Consider the following 17,990-nt stretch of genomic DNA (forward strand, 5'->3'; position numbering starts at 1 on the left):
GAGGAGAGAAGGGGGGGGGGGGAGAGGAGGAGAGAAGGGGGGGGGGGAGAGGAGGAGAGAAGGGGGGGGGGAGAGGAGGAGAGAAGGGGGGGAGAGGAGGAGAGAAGGGGGGGAGAGGAGGAGAGAAGGGGGGGGAGAGGAGGAGAGAAGGGGGGAGAGGAGGAGGAGAAGGGGGGGGAGAGGAGGAGAGAAGGGGGGGGAGAGGAGGAGAGAAGGGGGGAGGAGGAGAGAAGGGGGGAGGAGGAGGAGGAGAGAAAGGGGGGAGGAGGAGGAGGAGAGAAGGGGGGGAGGAGGAGGAGGAGGAGGAGGAGGAGAGAAGGGGGGGAGGAGGAGGAGAGAAGGGGGGGAGGAGGAGGAGGAGGAGGAGGAGGAGGAGAGAAGGGGGGGAGGAGGAGGAGAGAAGGGGGGGAGGAGGAGGAGGAGGAGGAGGAGAGAAGGGGGAGGAGGAGGAGGAGAGAAGGGGGGAGGAGGAGGAGGGAGAGAAGGGGGGGGGAGGAGGAGGAGGAGAGAAGGGAGGGAGGAGGAGGAGGAGGAGAGAAGGGGGGGGGAGGAGAGAAGGGGGGGAGGAGGAGGAGAGAAGGGGGGGAGGAGGAAGAAGAGGGGAGGATAGAAGGAGGGGGGGAGCAGAGATCCAGTGATCTTCTACAACTAATGCACCTGATCCTCACCTGAACCAGCAAGTGGTGCACTGCGGTGGGCTGTACCTCGCCATCTTTAAATCCAGTGCAGGGCTATGGACCCTGCACCAGTCTTGATGAGAGAGGGGGAGAGGAGAGAAGGGGGGGGGGAGAGGAGGAGGAGAAGGGGGGGGGGAGAGAGGAGGAGAGAAGGGGGGGAGAGAGGAGGAGAGAGAGGGGGGGGGGGAGAGAGGAGGAGAGAAGGGGGGGGGGAGAGAGGAGGAGAGAAGGGTGGGGAGAGAGGAGGAGAGAAGGGGGTGGGGAGAGAGGAGGAGAGAAGGGGGGGGGAGAGAGGAGGAGAGAAGGGGGGGAGAGAGAGGAGGAGAGAAGGGGGGGGAGAGAGGAGGAGAGAAGGGGGGGGGGAGAGAGGAGGAGAGAGGGGGGGGAGAGAGGAGGAGAGAAGGGGGGGGAGAGAGGAGGAGAGAAGGGGGGGGGAGAGAGGAGGAGAGAAGGGGGGGAGAGAGGAGGAGAGAAGGGGGGGAGAGAGGAGGAGAGAAGGGGGGGAGAGAGGAGGAGAGAAGGGGGGGAGAGAGGAGGAGAGAAGGGGGGGGAGAGGAGGAGAGAAGGGGGGGGGAGAGGAGGAGAGAAGGGGGGGAGAGGAGGAGAGAAGGGGGGGGAGAGGAGGAGAGAAGGGGGGGGGGGAGAGGAGGAGAGAAGGGGGGGGGGAGAGGAGGAGAGAAGGGGGGAGAGGAGGAGAGAAGGGGGGGGGAGAGGAGGAGAGAAGGGGGGGGGGAGAGGAGGAGAGAAGGGGGGGGGAGAGGAGGAGAGAAGGGGGGGGGGGAGGAGGAGAGAAGGGGGGAGAGGAGGAGAGAAGGGGGGAGAGGAGGAGAGAAGGGGGGGAGAGGAGGAGAGAAGGGGGGGAGGAGGAGGAGGAGAGAAGGGGGGGAGGAGGAGGAGGAGAGAAGGGGGGGGAGGAGGAGAGAAGGGGGGGAGGAGGAGGAGGAGAGAAGGGGGGGGGGAGGAGGAGGAGGAGGAGGAGGAGAGAAGGGGGGGAGGAGGAGGAGAGAAGGGGGGGAGAGGAGGAGGAGGAGAGAAGGGGGGGAGGAGGAGGAGGAGAGAAGGGGGGAGGAGGAAGAAGAGGGGGAGGATAGAAGGAGGGGGGGGGAGCAGAGATCCAGTGATCTTCTACAACTAATGCACCTGATCCTCACCTGAACCAGCAAGTGGTGCACTGCGGTGGGCTGTACCTCGCCATCTTTAAATCCAGTGCAGGGCTATGGACCCTGCACCAGTCTTGATGAGAGAGGGGGGGGGGGAGAAGAGAGGAGAGAAGGGGGGGGAGGAGGAGAGAAGGGGGGCAGGGAGGAGGAGAGAAGGGGGGAGGGAGGAGGAGAGAAGGGGGGAGGGAGGAGGAGAGAAGGGGGGAGGGAGGAGGAGAGAAGGGGGGAGGGAGGAGGAGAGAAGGGGGGAGGGAGGAGGAGAGAAGGGGGGAGGGAGGAGGAGAGAAGGGGGGAGGGGAGGAGAAAAGGGGGGAGGGAGGAGGAGAAAAGGGGGAGGGAGGAGGAGAGAAGGGGGAGGGAGGAGGAGAGAAGGGGGGAAGAGGAGAGAAGGGGGGGAAGAGGAGAGAAGGGGGGAAGAGGAGAGAAGGGGGGAAGAGGAGAGAAGGGGGGAGGGAGGAGAAGAGAAGGGGGGGAGGGAGGAGAAGAGAAGGGGGGGAGGGAGGAGAAGAGAAGGGGGGAGGGAGGAGGAGAGAAGGGGAAGGAGGAGGAGAGAAGGGGGAAGGAGGAGGAGAGAAGGGGGAAGGAGGAGGAGAGAAGGGGGGAGGAGGAGGAGAGAAGGGGGAGGAGGAGGAGAGAAGGGGGGGAGGAGGAGGAGGAGAGAAGGGGGGGAGGAGGAGGAGGAGAGAAGGGGGGAGGAGAAGGGGGGAGGAGGAGGAGAGAAGGGGGGGAGGAGGAGGAGAGAAGGGGGGGAGGAGGAGAGAAGGGGGGGGGAGGAGGAGAGAAGGGGGGAGGGAGGAGGAAGAGAAGGGGGGAGGGAGGAGGAGAGAAGGGGGGAGGGAGGAGGAGAGAAGGGGGAAGAGGAGGAGAGAAGGGGGGAAGAGGAGAGAAGGGGGAGGGAGGAGGAGAGAAGGGGGGAGGGAGGAGGAGAGAAGGGGGAGGGAGGAGGAGAGAAGGGGGAGGGAGGAGGAGAGAAGGGGGAGGGAGGAGGAGAGAAGGGGGGAGGGAGGAGGAGAGAAGGGGGAGGGAGGAGGAGAGAAGGGGGGAGGGAGGAGGAGAGAAGGGGGGGGAGGAGGAGAGAAGGGGGGGGGAGGAGAGAAGGGGGGAGGGAGGAGGAGAGAAGGGGGGAGGAGGAGGAGAGAAGGGGGGAGGGAGGAGGAGAGAAGGGGGGAGGGAGGAGGAGAGAAGGGGGGAGGGAGGAGGAGAGAAGGGGAGGGAGGAGGAGAAAAGGGGGAGGGAGGAGGGGAGAAGGGGAGGGAGGAGGAGAGAAGGGGGGAAGAGGAGAGAAGGGGGGAAGAGGAGAGAAGGGGGGAAGAGGAGAGAAGGGGGGGGGGAAGAGGAGAGAAGGGGGGGGGAAGAGGAGAGAAGGGGGGAGGGAGGAGAAGAGAAGGGGGGAGGGAGGAGGAGAGAAGGGGAAGGAGGAGGAGAGAAGGGGGGAGGAGGAGGAGAGAAGGGGGGAGGAGGAGGAGAGAAGGGGGAGGAGGAGGAGAGAAGGGGGGAGGAGGAGGAGAGAAGGGGGGAGGAGGAGGAGGAGAGAAGGGGGGAGGGAGGAGGAGGAGAGAAGGGGGGAGGGAGGAGGAGAGAAGGGGAGGGAGGAGGAGAGAAGGGGGAGGGAGGAGGAGAGAAGGGGGAGGGAGGAGGAGAGAAGGGGGGAGGAGGAGGAGAGAAGGGGGGAGGAGGAGGAGAGAAGGGGGGAGGAGGAGGAGAGAAGGGGGGAGGAGAAGGGGGGAGGAGGGGGAGAGAAGGGGGGGGAGGAGGAGGAGAGAAGGGGGAGGGAGGAGGAGAGAAGGGGGAGGGAGGAGGAGAGAAGGGGGAGGGAGGAGGAGAGAAGGGGGAGGGAGGAGGAGAGAAGGGGGAGGGAGGAGGAGAGAAGGGGGAGGGAGGAGGAGAGAAGGGGGGGAGGAGGAGGAGAGAAGGGGGGAGGAGGAGGAGAGAAGGGGGGAGGAGGAGGAGAGAGGGGGGGGAGGAGGAGAGAAGGGGGGGGGGAGGAGAGAAGAGGGGGGTAAGAGGAGAGAGAGAGCTGCATCAGCCGCTGGAAGCCAAATTCAACTTTCAACTACCATGTGGCAAATAATAAAGTCACATTTTAGGTCGATACCTTACCTGGACTTCATTTCTTAACCTTTAAAAGAAGAAGGTTTGCCTGGCTGGTTTCGGTTCTGCCTCTGAAGGATCATTCACATGGGTGGCAGCAAAAGCATGCAGTTGAGCCCCAATTTTGTTGCCCCCTCCTCCCAACTGCCCACCTAAACACAGAAATGCAGCAGCTCAGAGCTGTACCAATGTGGCAGAAATGATATGGCAGCACTGCCGCTAAGCACAACCCATTCAAATAGCAACTGTTTCAGCCAGCCAATACAGCCAGTCAGGGCTGTACACATGCAGCAATGCGGCCACAGCATTTTTAACTCGCCCGTTGAGTTTAATTCATGTGATTGCAGTGAGGTAGTGCCAGGGTTAAATTAAGTGGTCAGGAGGTGATATAACATCTCCTCATTGCCTGTCGAATGCACTCTAATAAGTGATCCGAAACAGTATCGCTCTTCAGAGGGCACCACAAATGGGAAAGAGCTCTAAATGTGGGTGCACTGCAACCACCCTACAACCTCATGCAATGCACACAGTTTCAGCACAGGAGGTGGCGTTGGCATTTTGAGGGATAAAGCAAGTGGCAAAGGCAACATATCATTTACATGTCCTACACTTCCACTGCGGATCGCTTTTCAAAGGAGCAGCAAGCAATGCTGCTAGTATGACCGAGCTCTTCAACTCTGACTCACCATCTATCCAGGTCTAGTAATCCTTTCTTCTTGGCTCCCACAGCCTCCACCACCTCCCAGTAGATTCCAGAAACTTGCTGCCACTTCTTTGGATCGGTGCACTGGAAAAGACTGGAGGTCAGCGCCATTTTCCTGGACCGCCTCTCCCCTCCCTCTGCGCAAAGAAAGAGTAAAGCGTGAGACTGTTATGTGCAGAAAACGCCTCATTATGAGCTCATCACATACAGATCCATCTTCTACGCCAATGGTTGTCAACCTAGGAACTATGGGGCCCTCAAATGTGGCCCCTGACATCCCCATGAGAACAATGATTCTAGGCCTATTATTCATAGCGTGTGCCAACAATCAGCCCCCAGATGGAAGTGATCAGCTGCCTAAACGCTTGCAGGCCCCTCAGAAGTACCAGTTAGCCTCCCCGCCGCCATGAGTACCAGTTAGCGCCCCCCCCGCCATACATCTGGGGCTCTGTGCATCCATCGATGGACCCAGGATCAGGCATGGTAGGTATAAGGGAGGGAGATCAGCAAACATCAGTTCGTTGATCTCCCCTTCCTGCTGATGATCCGGACTAATGACGCCTTCCTGCTAAGAGACCTGTACGGCAGTTCGCGGAAGCACTTCTGGGGGCGCGCCCCCCCCCCCCCCCCGTTAGGAAGCAGGGAAGCCGATCCACGGGACTGGCTGCCGGGCACCCCCGATCACTCCACGCTGAGAGAGAATGGGGGTCTGCTGTTGTAAACACGGCAGACCGTTCTCTCTGGAATGAGCACAGAAAGCGCCTGTGATCCTCCTATTTAGGATCACAGGTCTCCGTGTTCATTCCAGAAGTCCCTGCCCCAAACAGTTAGAAAACACCCCCTAGGCTCACACTTAACCCTCTGATCACCCCTGGGTTAACCCCTTCCCTGCCAGTGTCATTATTACAGTAACAGTGCATATTTTTAGCACTGATTACTGTAGTAATGTCACTGGTCCCCCCCAAAAGTGTCAAAAATGTCAGTTAGGGGTCCCATCTGTTTGTCGTAATGTCGCAGTCCCACTAAAAATCGCAGATCGCCGCCATTACTAGTAAAAAAAAAAAAAAAATGGACGGACGTCACTCAGGGATGGTGGCGTCACTCAGGGATGATGGGGGTCACTCAGGGATGATGGGGGTCACTCAGGGATGATGGGGGTCACTCAGGGATGATGGGGGTCACTCAGGGATGATGGGGGTCACTCAGGGATGGTGGGGGTCACTCAGGGATGGTGGCGTCACTCAGGGATGGTGGCGTCACTCAGGGATGGTGGCGTCACTCAGGGATCGGGGGGGTCACTCAGGGATCGGGGGGGTCACTCAGGGATCGGGGGGGTCACTCAGGGATCGGGGGGGTCACTCAGGGATCGGGGGGGTCACTCAGGGATCGGGGGTTCTCTCAGGGAGGATGGTGTCACTCAGGGATCGGGGTGTCACTCAGGGAGGATGGTGTCACTCAGGGAGGATGGTGGGGTCACTCAGGGATCGGGGGGTCACTCAGGGATCGGGGGGTCACTCAGGGATCGGGGGGTCACTCAGGGATCGGGGGGTCACTCAGGGATGGTGGGGGTCACTCTGGGATGATGGGGGTCACTCAGGGATGATGGGGGTCACTCAGGGATGATGGGGGTCACTCAGGGATGGGGGGGTAACTCTGGGATGGGGGGGTCACTCAGGGATGGTGGCGTCACTCAGGGATCGGGGTGTCACTCAGGGAGGATGGTGTCACTCAGGGAGGATGGTGTCACTCAGGGAGGATGGTGTCACTCCAGATGGTGTCACTGTGTTCATTCCAGAAGTCCCTGCCCCAAACAGTTAGAAAACACCCCCTAGGCTCACACTTAACCCTCTGATCACCCCTGGGTTAACCCCTCGCCTGCCAGTGTCATTATTACAGTAACAGTGCATATTTTTAGCACTGATTACTGTAGTAATGTCACTGGTCCCCCCCAAAAGTGTCAAAAATGTCAGTTAGGGGTCCCATCTGTTTGTCGTAATGTCGCAGTCCTACTAAAAATCGCAGATTGCCGCCATTACTAGTAAAAAAAAAAAAAAAATGGACGGACGTCACTCAGGGATGGTGGCGTCACTCAGGGATCGGGGGGTCACTCAGGGATGATGGGGGTCACTCAGGGATGATGGGGGTCACTCAGGGATGGTGGCGGTCACTCAGGGATGGTGGCGGTCACTCAGGGATGGTGGCGTCACTCAGGGATGGTGGCGTCACTCAGGGATCGGGGTGTCACTCAGGGAGGATGGGGTCACTCAGGGAGGATGGGGTCACTCAGGGATCGGGGGGGTCACTCAGGGATCGGGGGGGTCACTCAGGGATCGGGGGGGTCACTCAGGGAGGATGGTGTCACTCAGGGAGGATGGTGTCACTCAGGGAGGATGGTGGGGTCACTCAGGGATCGGGGGGTCACTCAGGGATCGGGGGGTCACTCAGGGATCGGGGGGTCACTCAGGGAGGATGGTGTCACTCAGGGAGGATGGGGTCACTCAGGGAGGATGGGGTCACTCAGGGAGGATGGGGTCACTCAGGGAGGATGGTGTCACTCAGGGAGGATGGTGTCACTCAGGGAGGATGGTGTCACTCAGGGAGGATGGTGGGGTCACTCAGGGATCGGGGGGGTCACTCAGGGATCGGGGGGGTCACTCAGGGATCGGGGGGGGGGTCACTCTGGGATGATGGGGGTCACTCAGGGATGATGGGGGTCACTCAGGGATGATGGGGGTCACTCAGGGATGGGGGGGGGTCACTCAGGGATGGGGGGGGTCACTCAGGGATGGGGGGGTCACTCAGGGAGGATGGTGTCACTCAGGGAGGATGGTGTCACTGTGTTCATTCCAGAAGTCCCTGCCCCAAACAGTTAGAAAACACCCCCTAGGCTCACACTTAACCCTCTGATCACCCCTGGGTTAACCCCTCGCCTGCCAGTGTCATTATTACAGTAACAGTGCATATTTTTAGCACTGATTACTGTAGTAATGTCACTGGTCCCCCCCAAAAGTGTCAAAAATGTCAGTTAGGGGTCCCATCTGTTTGTCGTAATGTCGCAGTCCCACTAAAAATCGCAGATTGCCGCCATTACTAGTAAAAAAAAAAAAAAAATGGACGGACGTCACTCAGGGATGGTGGCGTCACTCAGGGATGGTGGCGTCACTCAGGGATCGGGGGGTCACTCAGGGATCGGGGGGTCACTCAGGGATCGGGGGGTCACTCAGGGATGATGGGTGTCAGTCAGGGATGATGGGTGTCAGTCAGGGATGATGGGTGTCAGTCAGGGATGATGGGTGTCAGTCAGGGATGGTGGCGTCACTCAGGGATCGGGGTGTCACTCAGGGAGGATGGTGTCACTCAGGGATAGGGGGGTCACTCAGGGAGGATAGGGGGGTCACTCAGGGAGGATAGGGGGGTCACTCAGGGAGGATGGGGGGGTCACTCAGGGAGGATGGGGGGGTCACTCAGGGATCGGGGGGGGGTCACTCAGGGATCGGGGGGGGGGTCACTCAGGGATCGGGGGGGTCACTCTGGGATGATGGGGTCACTCTGGGATGATGGGGGTCACTCTGGGATGATGGGGGTCACTCAGGGATGATGGGGGTCACTCAGGGATGATGGGGTAACTCTGGGATGGGGGGGTCACTCTGGGATGGGGGGGTCACTCAGGGATGGTGGTGTCACTCAGGGAGGATGGTGTCACTCAGGGAGGATGGTGTCACTCCAGATGGTGTCACTGTGTTCATTCCAGAAGTCCCTGCCCCAAACAGTTAGAAAACACCCCCTAGGCTCACACTTAACCCTCTGATCACCCCTGGGTTAACCCCTTCCCTGCCAGTGTCATTATTACAGTAACAGTGCATATTTTTAGCACTGATTACTGTAGTAATGTCACTGGTCCCCCCCAAAAGTGTCAAAAATGTCAGTTAGGGGTCCCATCTGTTTGTCGTAATGTCGCAGTCCCACTAAAAATCGCAGATCGCCGCCATTACTAGTAAAATAAAAAAAAAATGGACGGACGTCACTCAGGGATGGTGGCGTCACTCAGGGATGGTGGCGCCACTCAGGGATGGTGGCGCCACTCAGGGATCGGGGGGTCACTCAGGGATCGGGGGGTCACTCAGGGATCGGGGGGTCACTCAGGGATGATGGGTGTCACTCAGGGATGGTGGCGTCACTCAGGGATGGTGGCGTCACTCAGGGATGGTGGCGTCACTCAGGGATGGTGGCGTCACTCAGGGATGGTGGCGTCACTCAGGGATGGGGGGGTCACTCAGGGATCGGGGGGTCACTCAGGGATCGGGGGGTCACTCAGGGATCGGGGGGTCACTCAGGGAGGATGGGGTCACTCAGGGATCGGGGGGTCACTCAGGGATCGGGGGGTCACTCAGGGAGGATGGTGTCACTCAGGGAGGATGGTGGGGTCACTCAGGGATCGGGGGGTCACTCAGGGATCGGGGGGTCACTCAGGGATCGGGGGGGTCACTCAGGGATCGGGGGGGTCACTCAGGGACGATGGGGTAACTCTGGGATGGGGGGGTCACTCAGGGATGGTGGCGTCACTCAGGGAGGATGGTGTCACTCAGGGAGGATGGTGTCACTCAGGGATGGTGGGGTCACTCAGGGAGGATGGTGTCACTCAGGGAGGATGGTGTCACTCAGGGAGGATGGTGTCACTCAGGGAGGATGGTGTCACTCAGGGATGATGGGGGTCACTCGGGGATGGTGATGTCACTCGGGGATGGTGATGTCACTCGGGGATGGTGATGTCACTCGGGGATGGTGGGGGTCCCTCGGGGATGGTGGGGGTCCCTCGGGGATGGTGGGGGTCCCTCGGGGATGGTGGGGGTCCCTCGGGGATGATGGGGGTCACTCGGGGATGATGGGGGTCACTCGGGGATGATGGGGGTCACTCAGGGATGATGGAGGTCACTCAGGGATGATGGTGTCACTCTGGGATGATGGGGATCACTCAGGGATGGGGGGGTCACTCAGGGATGATGGGGGTCACTTAGGGATGGTGGGGTCACTCAGGGATGATGGGGGTCACTTAGGGATGGTGGGGTCACTCAGGGATGATGGGGGTCACTCAGGGCTGTAATACTTGCCTGTCCCAAGCTCACAGAAAGTGTGCGGCGCCTCTTCCCTGATCACGTGTGCGTTTCACGGCCGATTTGCGTTCCACCCATAGCAGCTCTCCTATTGGCTCAGCACGCCCCTTCCATCTAAAAGCCAGCCAATCATCGCCAGCAGCCCGCCAGGCGCCAGAGATCAAACCTTCCCACAATACCTGTCTCCGCAATCGCAGCCATGATGGCGAAGTCGTCTGCCTTAGGCTCACAGCAAATTGACCTCCGACAAAATGTCGCCCGCGCCTCCGAAAATCGAAGACATCCGTGTAAACTCGCTGCGAGCTCGGCCTGCCAGGGGAGTTCTGTCACAGGACGGAGGAGACGGGCCGGAAGTTCCGGTTGGGACTAGCTGCTGGCTGTATCAGAGACTCTACGGGCCGGGAGCTGGCCTAAGGGAAGGGAAGAGGCTGCGTGTGTCCCGCTGTGGCCTATGGCTGGAGGCTCTATAGGACAGGGGGGGTTACCATAGCAACGCTGGGCTCCTCTATACCGCCTCCTATAGGGCCCCAGACAGCACTGTGCAGACCCTGAGGTAATGTATGTGTGATGGGGGAATCTCTGTGGGGGAGGGGGGCTTATTTACTGAATATAGAAATATATAATGTCATCTGATCCTCATCTGAGTGACAGCAATGGCTGCACACAATGTTCTTCTCCTGATAACACAAAGATTTCCAATTTCTTGGAAGACGCTCGGGCATTTTAAGATCGCTGTTCATAGGAAGCGTCAGCTGATGTGAGCCATGCCTGGATAATGGGAGCGCTCTGAGGACATACCATGGTCTGTATAAGGCTGGAAAGGGATACAAAGCAATCTTATGGTGCCCAAGCATCCATCGGTCCATACATTTCCTATAGACGGAGACAGGCTAGTACTGTGACCCCCAAGGCACAACACAGGATCCTCCGACAGGTAGAGAAGAACCCGTAAGAAACCTCTAAACTTCCACAGGTGTCAAACTGGCGGCCCTCCAGCTGTTGCGGAACTACAAATCCCATGAGGCTTTGCAGTTACAAGTATGACTCCCATAAGCAGAGGCATGATGGGATTTGTAGTTCTGCAACAGCTGGAGGGCCGCCAGTTTGACAACCCCTGCGGGGGCCGGGCCGGGCGGGGGCCGGGAGTGGAACTGGCAACACCCCCCTTCACAAATCTACCGTCCGTAAGTCTGTAAACAGGGAGAGTGTCTATGGCAGAGGAAGCCAAAAAACATCGCTACGCGCCTGGAGATTAATCGCCAACCGCGACCCTACTGGGAAACATTTTTTGGACTGATGAAACCTAAGGCGAATTGTTCGGGGAGAATACTCAGCACTTTGTATGGTGAAAAAAGGACACAGCTCACCAACATTACAACATCATCCCAACTGTGAAGTATGGTGGAGGCAGTATCAACCCAACTGTGAAGTATAGTGGAGGCAGTATCAACCCAACTGTGACGTGATGAAGTGAGTTTAGTTACCTACTTAATCAGCCACAGAACTTGTGTAATTAATCTGTTTTTGTTTTTAAAGGGATGAGGTGGCAACCCTAAGTATGGTGGAGGGAACATCAATCCAACTGTGAAGTATGGTGGAGGGAACATCAAAACATCAGCCCAACTGTTAACTATTGTGGAGGGAACATCAACACATTCACCCATCTGTGCAGTATGGTGGAGGAAACATCAAAACATTAACCCGTCTGTGAAGTATGGTGGAGGGAACCTCAACCCAACTGTGAAGTATGGCGGAGGGAACCTCAACCCAACTGTGAAGTATGGCGGAGGGAACCTCAACCCAACTGTGAAGTATGGCAGAGGGAACCTCAACCCAACTGTGAAGTATGGTGGAGGGAACCTCAACCCAACTGTGAAGTATGGCGGAGGGCTAGGGGTGCTCCGATCCAACTTTTTTTGTCCCGATACCGACATCTGGCATTGTGTATCTGCCGATACCGATCCGGAACTACACACATAAAGCCGCTGCTTCATGTGTATGGCTCCTCCATTCACAGGCTGAGTGTATCTGATATCACTCCGCCTGTGAGCCGGACCTATACAGGAAGTAGCAGCTCCCATCCCATACTACTACTGCACCAAGTAAGGGATGGCTGAGCCGGGACTCAGCAAAACCGGATCGGCCTGTGGATCGGTTAATTTTACCGATCCAGCTATTGTGGCAGTATCGGCGCCGATATTCGATCATAATATCGGATCGGTGCTTCCCTATGGAGGGCACATCCTGATTTCGGCTTTCATTGCTGACTCAGGGCCTGGACCACTTGCCATGTTTGAGGAAGCCAAAAGCCAGCTGGAATTAGTAGAAGTTGGGTGATGGAGCAGGACCGTGACTCTAAGCATTGAAGTAAATCCACCACTGACTGGCTTCAGAAAAAAAAAAAAAAAATGGAGAGCCGACCTTAATCCCATAGAGATGCTGTGGAGTGACCTCCCACCAGACAGCCTACGAATGTGTCTGAGCTAAAGCAGGTTTATAAAGCGGAATGTTCACAAATTCCTCCAGAATGTTGTGCAGATCGTTTGGTTGAAGCCATTGCTGCCAAAGGAGGTTTGAGAAGCTATTCTCTCCTAAGAGCTGACTGATTCCTCCAGCACTGTGAATGGTTAATGGGTGTGTTGAGGAGAAATTAGAATGGTTTGTGTTACTTCAGCACATTGTGTTTGTCTGTTGTTGTGACTAAATCAGGGCTCACACCATAAGAAAACAATGCCAATGATCGTCCGGTCTTCCTCGCTATTTAACAGCAAATCGCAACCGAGGATGGAAATAATGTACGAAAAATCTCCTACGACAACGGCGTTTTTTATGTTTCTGATCATGCGCAGACTTTCAGATTTTGCACACATTAAACAAATAACGTACGCTCTGTTTACGTATGAGAACAATTTTGTAGTTTGTTCCTTCGAAAATTTTAGTTTGGAAAGTAGTGTACACATTATACAAAAATCGAACGATCGTTCCTCATGGAATTATTCTTCTAGTGTACCCAGCTGTAGATGAGGATCCGATCACATTGTATGGGAAATTACTACAGAAAACCAGGTAATCCAATGAGGTTCACATACTTTTTCCTGCCGCTGTATTTACATTACTAGAGGGGGCTGAGTAACACCGGGTACCTAAAATTACTACTGAGAGTAACACCGGGTACCTAGAATTACTACTGAGAGTAACACCGGGTACCTAGAATTACTACTAAGAGTAACACCGGGTACCTATCCAATTTATTACTGAGAGTAACACCGGGTACTTATCTAATTATTACTGAGAGTAACACCGAGTATATATCTAATTATTACTGAGAGTAACACCGGGTACCTAAAATTACTACTGAGAGTAACACCGGGTACCTAGAATTACTACTGAGAGTAACACCGGGTACCTAGAATTACTACTAAGAGTAACACCGGGTACCTATCCAATTTATTACTGAGAGTAACACCGGGTACTTATCTAATTATTACTGAGAGTAACACCGAGTATATATCTAATTATTACTGAGAGTAACACCGGGTACCTAAAATTACTACTGAGAGTAACACCGGGTACCTAGAATTACTACTAAGAGTAACACCGGGTACTTATCCAATTTATTACTGAGAGTAACACCGGGTATATATCTAATTATTACTGAGAGTAACACTGGGTACATATCTAATTATTACTGAGAGTAACACCGGGTACTTATCTAATTATTACTGAGAGTAACACTGGGTACATATCTAATTATTACTGAGAGTAACACTGGGTACATATCTAATTATTACTGAGAGTAACACTGGGTACATATCTAAATATTACTGAGAGTATTATTACTAGTGGGGGCTGAGAGTAACACAGAATACCTAGAATTGTTACTGAGGCTAACACAATACATTATGTATTTATTCTTGAGTCTAACACAGGATACATTTAGAATTGTTACTAGGGAGGACAGAGACTAACACAGGGTAAAATTATAACTGGGAGTAACACAGAATACTTAGAATTATTACTGAGAATTGCATTGAACACATATCTAATTATCGCTAGGAGGAGCTGAGAGTAACACAGAGTACCTGAAATTACTGAGAGTAACACACAATGCCTTACTAAGAGTAACACAGAGTTTCTAGAATTATTACTGAGAGTAACACTGAGTAAATATCTGATTATTACTAGCGGGGGCTGAGAGTAACACAGAGTACCTGGATTTCTGAGAGTGACTCACACAATCCCTAGAATTATTACTGAGAGTAACATAGAGTATCTAAGTATTACCAGCGGGGGCTGAGAGTATCTAGAATTATTATTGTGACTAACACAGGGTACATATAGTATTATTACTAGAAGGGTCTGAGACTAACACAGGGCACTTATGTAATATTCTTGAGAATTCTGCAGAGACTGATACAGGGAACATTCAGTATATAATTATTACTGGGAGTAACACAGAGTACCTGGAATTATTAGAGTTGACAGGGTACATATAGAATAGTTTTTAGAGAGGACTGAGAGTAACACCGGGTACATATAGAATTATTACTGAGAGTAACACAGGATACGTATAGAATTATTACTGAGAGTAACACCGGGTACATATAGAATTATTACTGAGAGTAACACCGGGTACATATAGAATTATTACTGAGAGTAACACCGGGTACATATAGAATTATTACTAGAAGGAGGTGAGACTCCCCAGAGTACATATAGAACTGTGATGGGGGTGGGGGGGGGGGGGGGTAAATCTCTCTGGTGATGAATCCGGTTGTTGCTGTTGAGGTAAAGTACAGAGTAGTGATGGATTTTCTGTGTATTGTCTCTTACATTACTGGGGATATTTCAGATTAGATATCAGTATATTCTGCAGGATGTGGGAGTACTAACAATACTTCAGTGTAGATATTCTTTCCTCCGTATTACAGGGGGGTTACTGACCCTAAATCACTGCAGGGATAAATATTACTTGTGGGTATTTATTTTAGTACGATGTGGCAGAACTAATACAGAATGCCCAGAGATATTTATATGACTGTCCTTCAGTACTTGAAGATAAAGATAATTCTCTAATAAGAATAAAACATTACTACAAGGTCAGGCGGTACTGACCGCAAATCCCCATGGAGATAAACACTGGTATTAGAAGTTGTAAGGGGTGCCAGTACTAATGCAGAGTGCTTACAGATACTTCTATGTACTGTCTTATTATATTTTTATTATATTACTAGAGGATAATTAGCGTGAGGATAAATGTTGTTTGTTCATTGATGTGTGCCACTAATAAATAAAATATTATAATACTGTAAGGGGATGCTGGGGTAATAATACTAATTCATTATAGATATGACAAGGGGGTGCTAATACTAATTCATTATAGATATGACAAGGGGGTGCTGGGGTGCTAATACTAATTCATTATAGATATGACAAGGGGGTGCTAATTCATTATAGATATGACAAGGGGGTGCTGGGGTGCTAATACTAATTCATTATAGATATGACAAGGGGTGCTAATACTAATTCATTATAGATATGACAAGGGGGGTGCTAATACTAATTCATTATAGATATGACAAGGGGGTGCTAATACTAATTCATTATATATATGACAAGGGGGTGCTAATACTAATTCATTATAGATATGACAAGGGGGTGCTAATACTAATTCATTATAGATATGACACAAGGGGGGTGCTAATACTAATTCATTATATATATTACAAGGGGGTGCAGGACTAATACTAGGTGATAGGTTAGATGGTACAAATTCATATATAGACCGTATTTATTGCATTTCACTTTAGTTACAGTACCCCAGGGTATTAATGGTATTTTAGTGTAGATATTATTTTTTTTGGTATAAGGTGCTGGGGTCCTTCTAGTAATTGGGTATATAAAAGAAAAGTATTCTATTATAATGGAGGAAATTGAGAGCATTACCGCTAATCTAGTATAGAAATATGACATTACTAGCTGGGATTGTAACACTGGTTAGCGTTTCTTTAGTGTAGACCTGCATAGTATATTCTATATAGATTCTAGTAAGTGGACTGTCTATAGGAGACAGTGTGTGTGTGTATATATATATATATATTATCTCATTTGTCAGGACAATCTGCCCTATAGTAGACAGTACATGGACTATCTATATTCCCTAACTAATATAACTAACTGTGGGTGCTGACATTTACTAACCTTTGCTTAGGATAAATAGAATTTCTATCTGTTACATTATTGGTTGTTGGGAATAGAGGCTTTCCTTACTGTAGATATACACTCACCGGCCCCTTTATTAGGTACACCTTGCTAGTAGCGGGTTGGACCCCCTTTTGCCTTCATTCTTGGTGGCATAGATTCAACAAGGTGTTGGAAACGTTCTTCAGAGATTTTGCTCCATAGTGACATGATGGCATCACGCTGTTGCTGCAGATTTGTCGGCTGCACATCCATGATGGGAATCTCCCGTTCCACTCCAAAGGGTCTCTATTGGATGAGATGTGGTGAGTGTGGAGGACATTGGGGTACAGTGACCTCATTGTCATGGTGAAGAAACCAGTGGTGAGATGATTGGAGCTTTGTGACATGGTGCATTATCCTGCTGGAAGGAGCCATCAGAAGATGGGGACACTGTAGTCATAAAGGGATGGACATGGACAGCAATAATACTCAGGTAGGGCATGGGGTTTAAACCATGCACTAAGGGGCCCAAAGTGTGCCAAGAAAATATCCCCCACACCATTACACCATCACCACCAGCCTGAACCATTGATACAAGACAGGATGGATCCAGGCTTTCATGTTGTTTACTCCAAATTCTGACCCTCCCATCTGAATGTCACAGCTGAAATCGAGACTCATCAGACCAGGGAATGTTTTTACAATTTTGGTGATCCTGTGCAAATTGTAGCCTCAGTTTCCTGTTTTTGGCTGACAGGAGTGGCACCCGGTGTGATCTTCTGCTGCTGTAGCCCATCTGCCTCAAGTTTTGATGTGTTGTGCGTTCAGAGATGGTATTCTGCATACCTTGGATGTAACGAGTGGTTCTTTGAGTTACTGTTGCCTTTTTATCATCTGTAGTCAGTCTGCTTATTCTCCTCTGACCTCAACAAGGCATTTTCCTCAACACAACGGCCGCTCACTGGATATTTTCTCTTTTTTGGACCATTCTCTGTAAACTGAGAGATGGATGTGTGTGATCCCACGAGATCAGCGGTTTTTGAAATATTCAGACCAGCCGGTCCGACACCAACAACCATTCCACGTCCAAAGTCACTTACATCCCCTTTCTTCCCCATTCTGATGCTCGGTTTGAACTTCAACAAGTCGTCTTCACCACGCCTAGATGCCTGAATGCATTGAGTTGCTGCCATGTGATTGGCTGATTAGCAATTTGTGTTACTAAGTAATTGAACAGGTAAAGTGGCCGGTGAGGGTATGTCAGTATGTATTCTATTTTACATTCTTATTGATTGTGGGGGATGGGGACACTCTTCTTATTGTAGATTAGATGTCAGTATTACTATAGGAAGTTTGGGTACTGAGGGTGACTCCGCCACTAGCGATCCTCTACTAATACGGATTACCTAACAATATCTTTTTAGAGAGAACTGAAGGCTACTCCTCATTTATTCTGTTGGGAGTACTAGCATTCATTTTATGTGGCTCTAAGGGCTTGTTCACACTAGATTTGGTCTCTGAAGAGCAATCTGCATTTGGATCACTCTTCAGAGCTTGCAGAGTGGTCCCATTCACTTGAATTGGTCGCACTTGGCAGGCACTGTTCTGTTAAAAGCAATAGAGGGTATAATTTCTGTTGTGTATGCGGTATGTGTACAACCCCGCCTGCTGCTTCTGCAGCTAAAGTATGGTTGGGGTGGAGGGGGGGGGGGGGGTTTGGTGGTAAAAATGCAGCTCATCCACTAGCGTGCTACAGATGTTATACTTACCTGCTCTGTGCAGTGGAATGCTGTCTTCTAAATGTGATTTCAGGAATCATCTGTGATCTGAGCTGTCAGTCAGAATGGCTTTTTACCTTGTGAATGCTGTGAACCAATCACAGCCACCGGGAGTGTTTACAAACATTCCGTCCCTGGAGGAAGTTTCCCTTCCTGTGTTGTGATAGGCTGAATGTTTGTAAACACAGCAGGAAGGGGTGTTGGCTGATTGCAGGTGTGTGTGTTTGAAAGGAAGTGAGGGAGGGGGGTGTAAAATGCCACTGACCACAATCGATTGTAGGAATGTT

General features: G+C 52.5%; 2 protein-coding genes across 3 annotated transcripts in view; one reads left to right on the forward strand and one right to left on the reverse strand.

The window, feature by feature from the left end:
- Positions 1 to 4,759, reverse strand: part of LOC309559250 (uncharacterized protein) — a 19,787-nt gene extending 15,028 nt beyond the window's left edge. Inside the window, exon 1 of the mRNA XM_082262471.1 lies at positions 4,615 to 4,759. Within this exon, the coding sequence (XP_082118597.1) occupies positions 4,615 to 4,742 (128 nt within the window). The 5' untranslated portion in view covers positions 4,743 to 4,759. The remainder of the gene's footprint in view (positions 1 to 4,614) is intronic.
- Positions 4,760 to 10,068: 5,309 nt separating this feature from the next.
- Positions 10,069 to 17,990, forward strand: part of STUB1 (STIP1 homology and U-box containing protein 1) — a 41,566-nt gene continuing 33,644 nt past the window's right edge. The window contains exon 1 of one of the 2 annotated variants that reach the window (XM_082261822.1): positions 10,069 to 10,295. The gene's annotated coding sequence lies outside the window, so the exon portion shown is untranslated. The remainder of the gene's footprint in view (positions 10,296 to 17,990) is intronic. The other variant, XM_082261823.1, reaches the window with a different exon arrangement.

The sequence above is a fragment of the Pelophylax lessonae genome (assembly GCF_965119305.1).
Source record: "Pelophylax lessonae genome assembly, chromosome: 6".
In the NCBI taxonomy this organism is placed as follows: domain Eukaryota; kingdom Metazoa; phylum Chordata; class Amphibia; order Anura; family Ranidae; genus Pelophylax; species Pelophylax lessonae.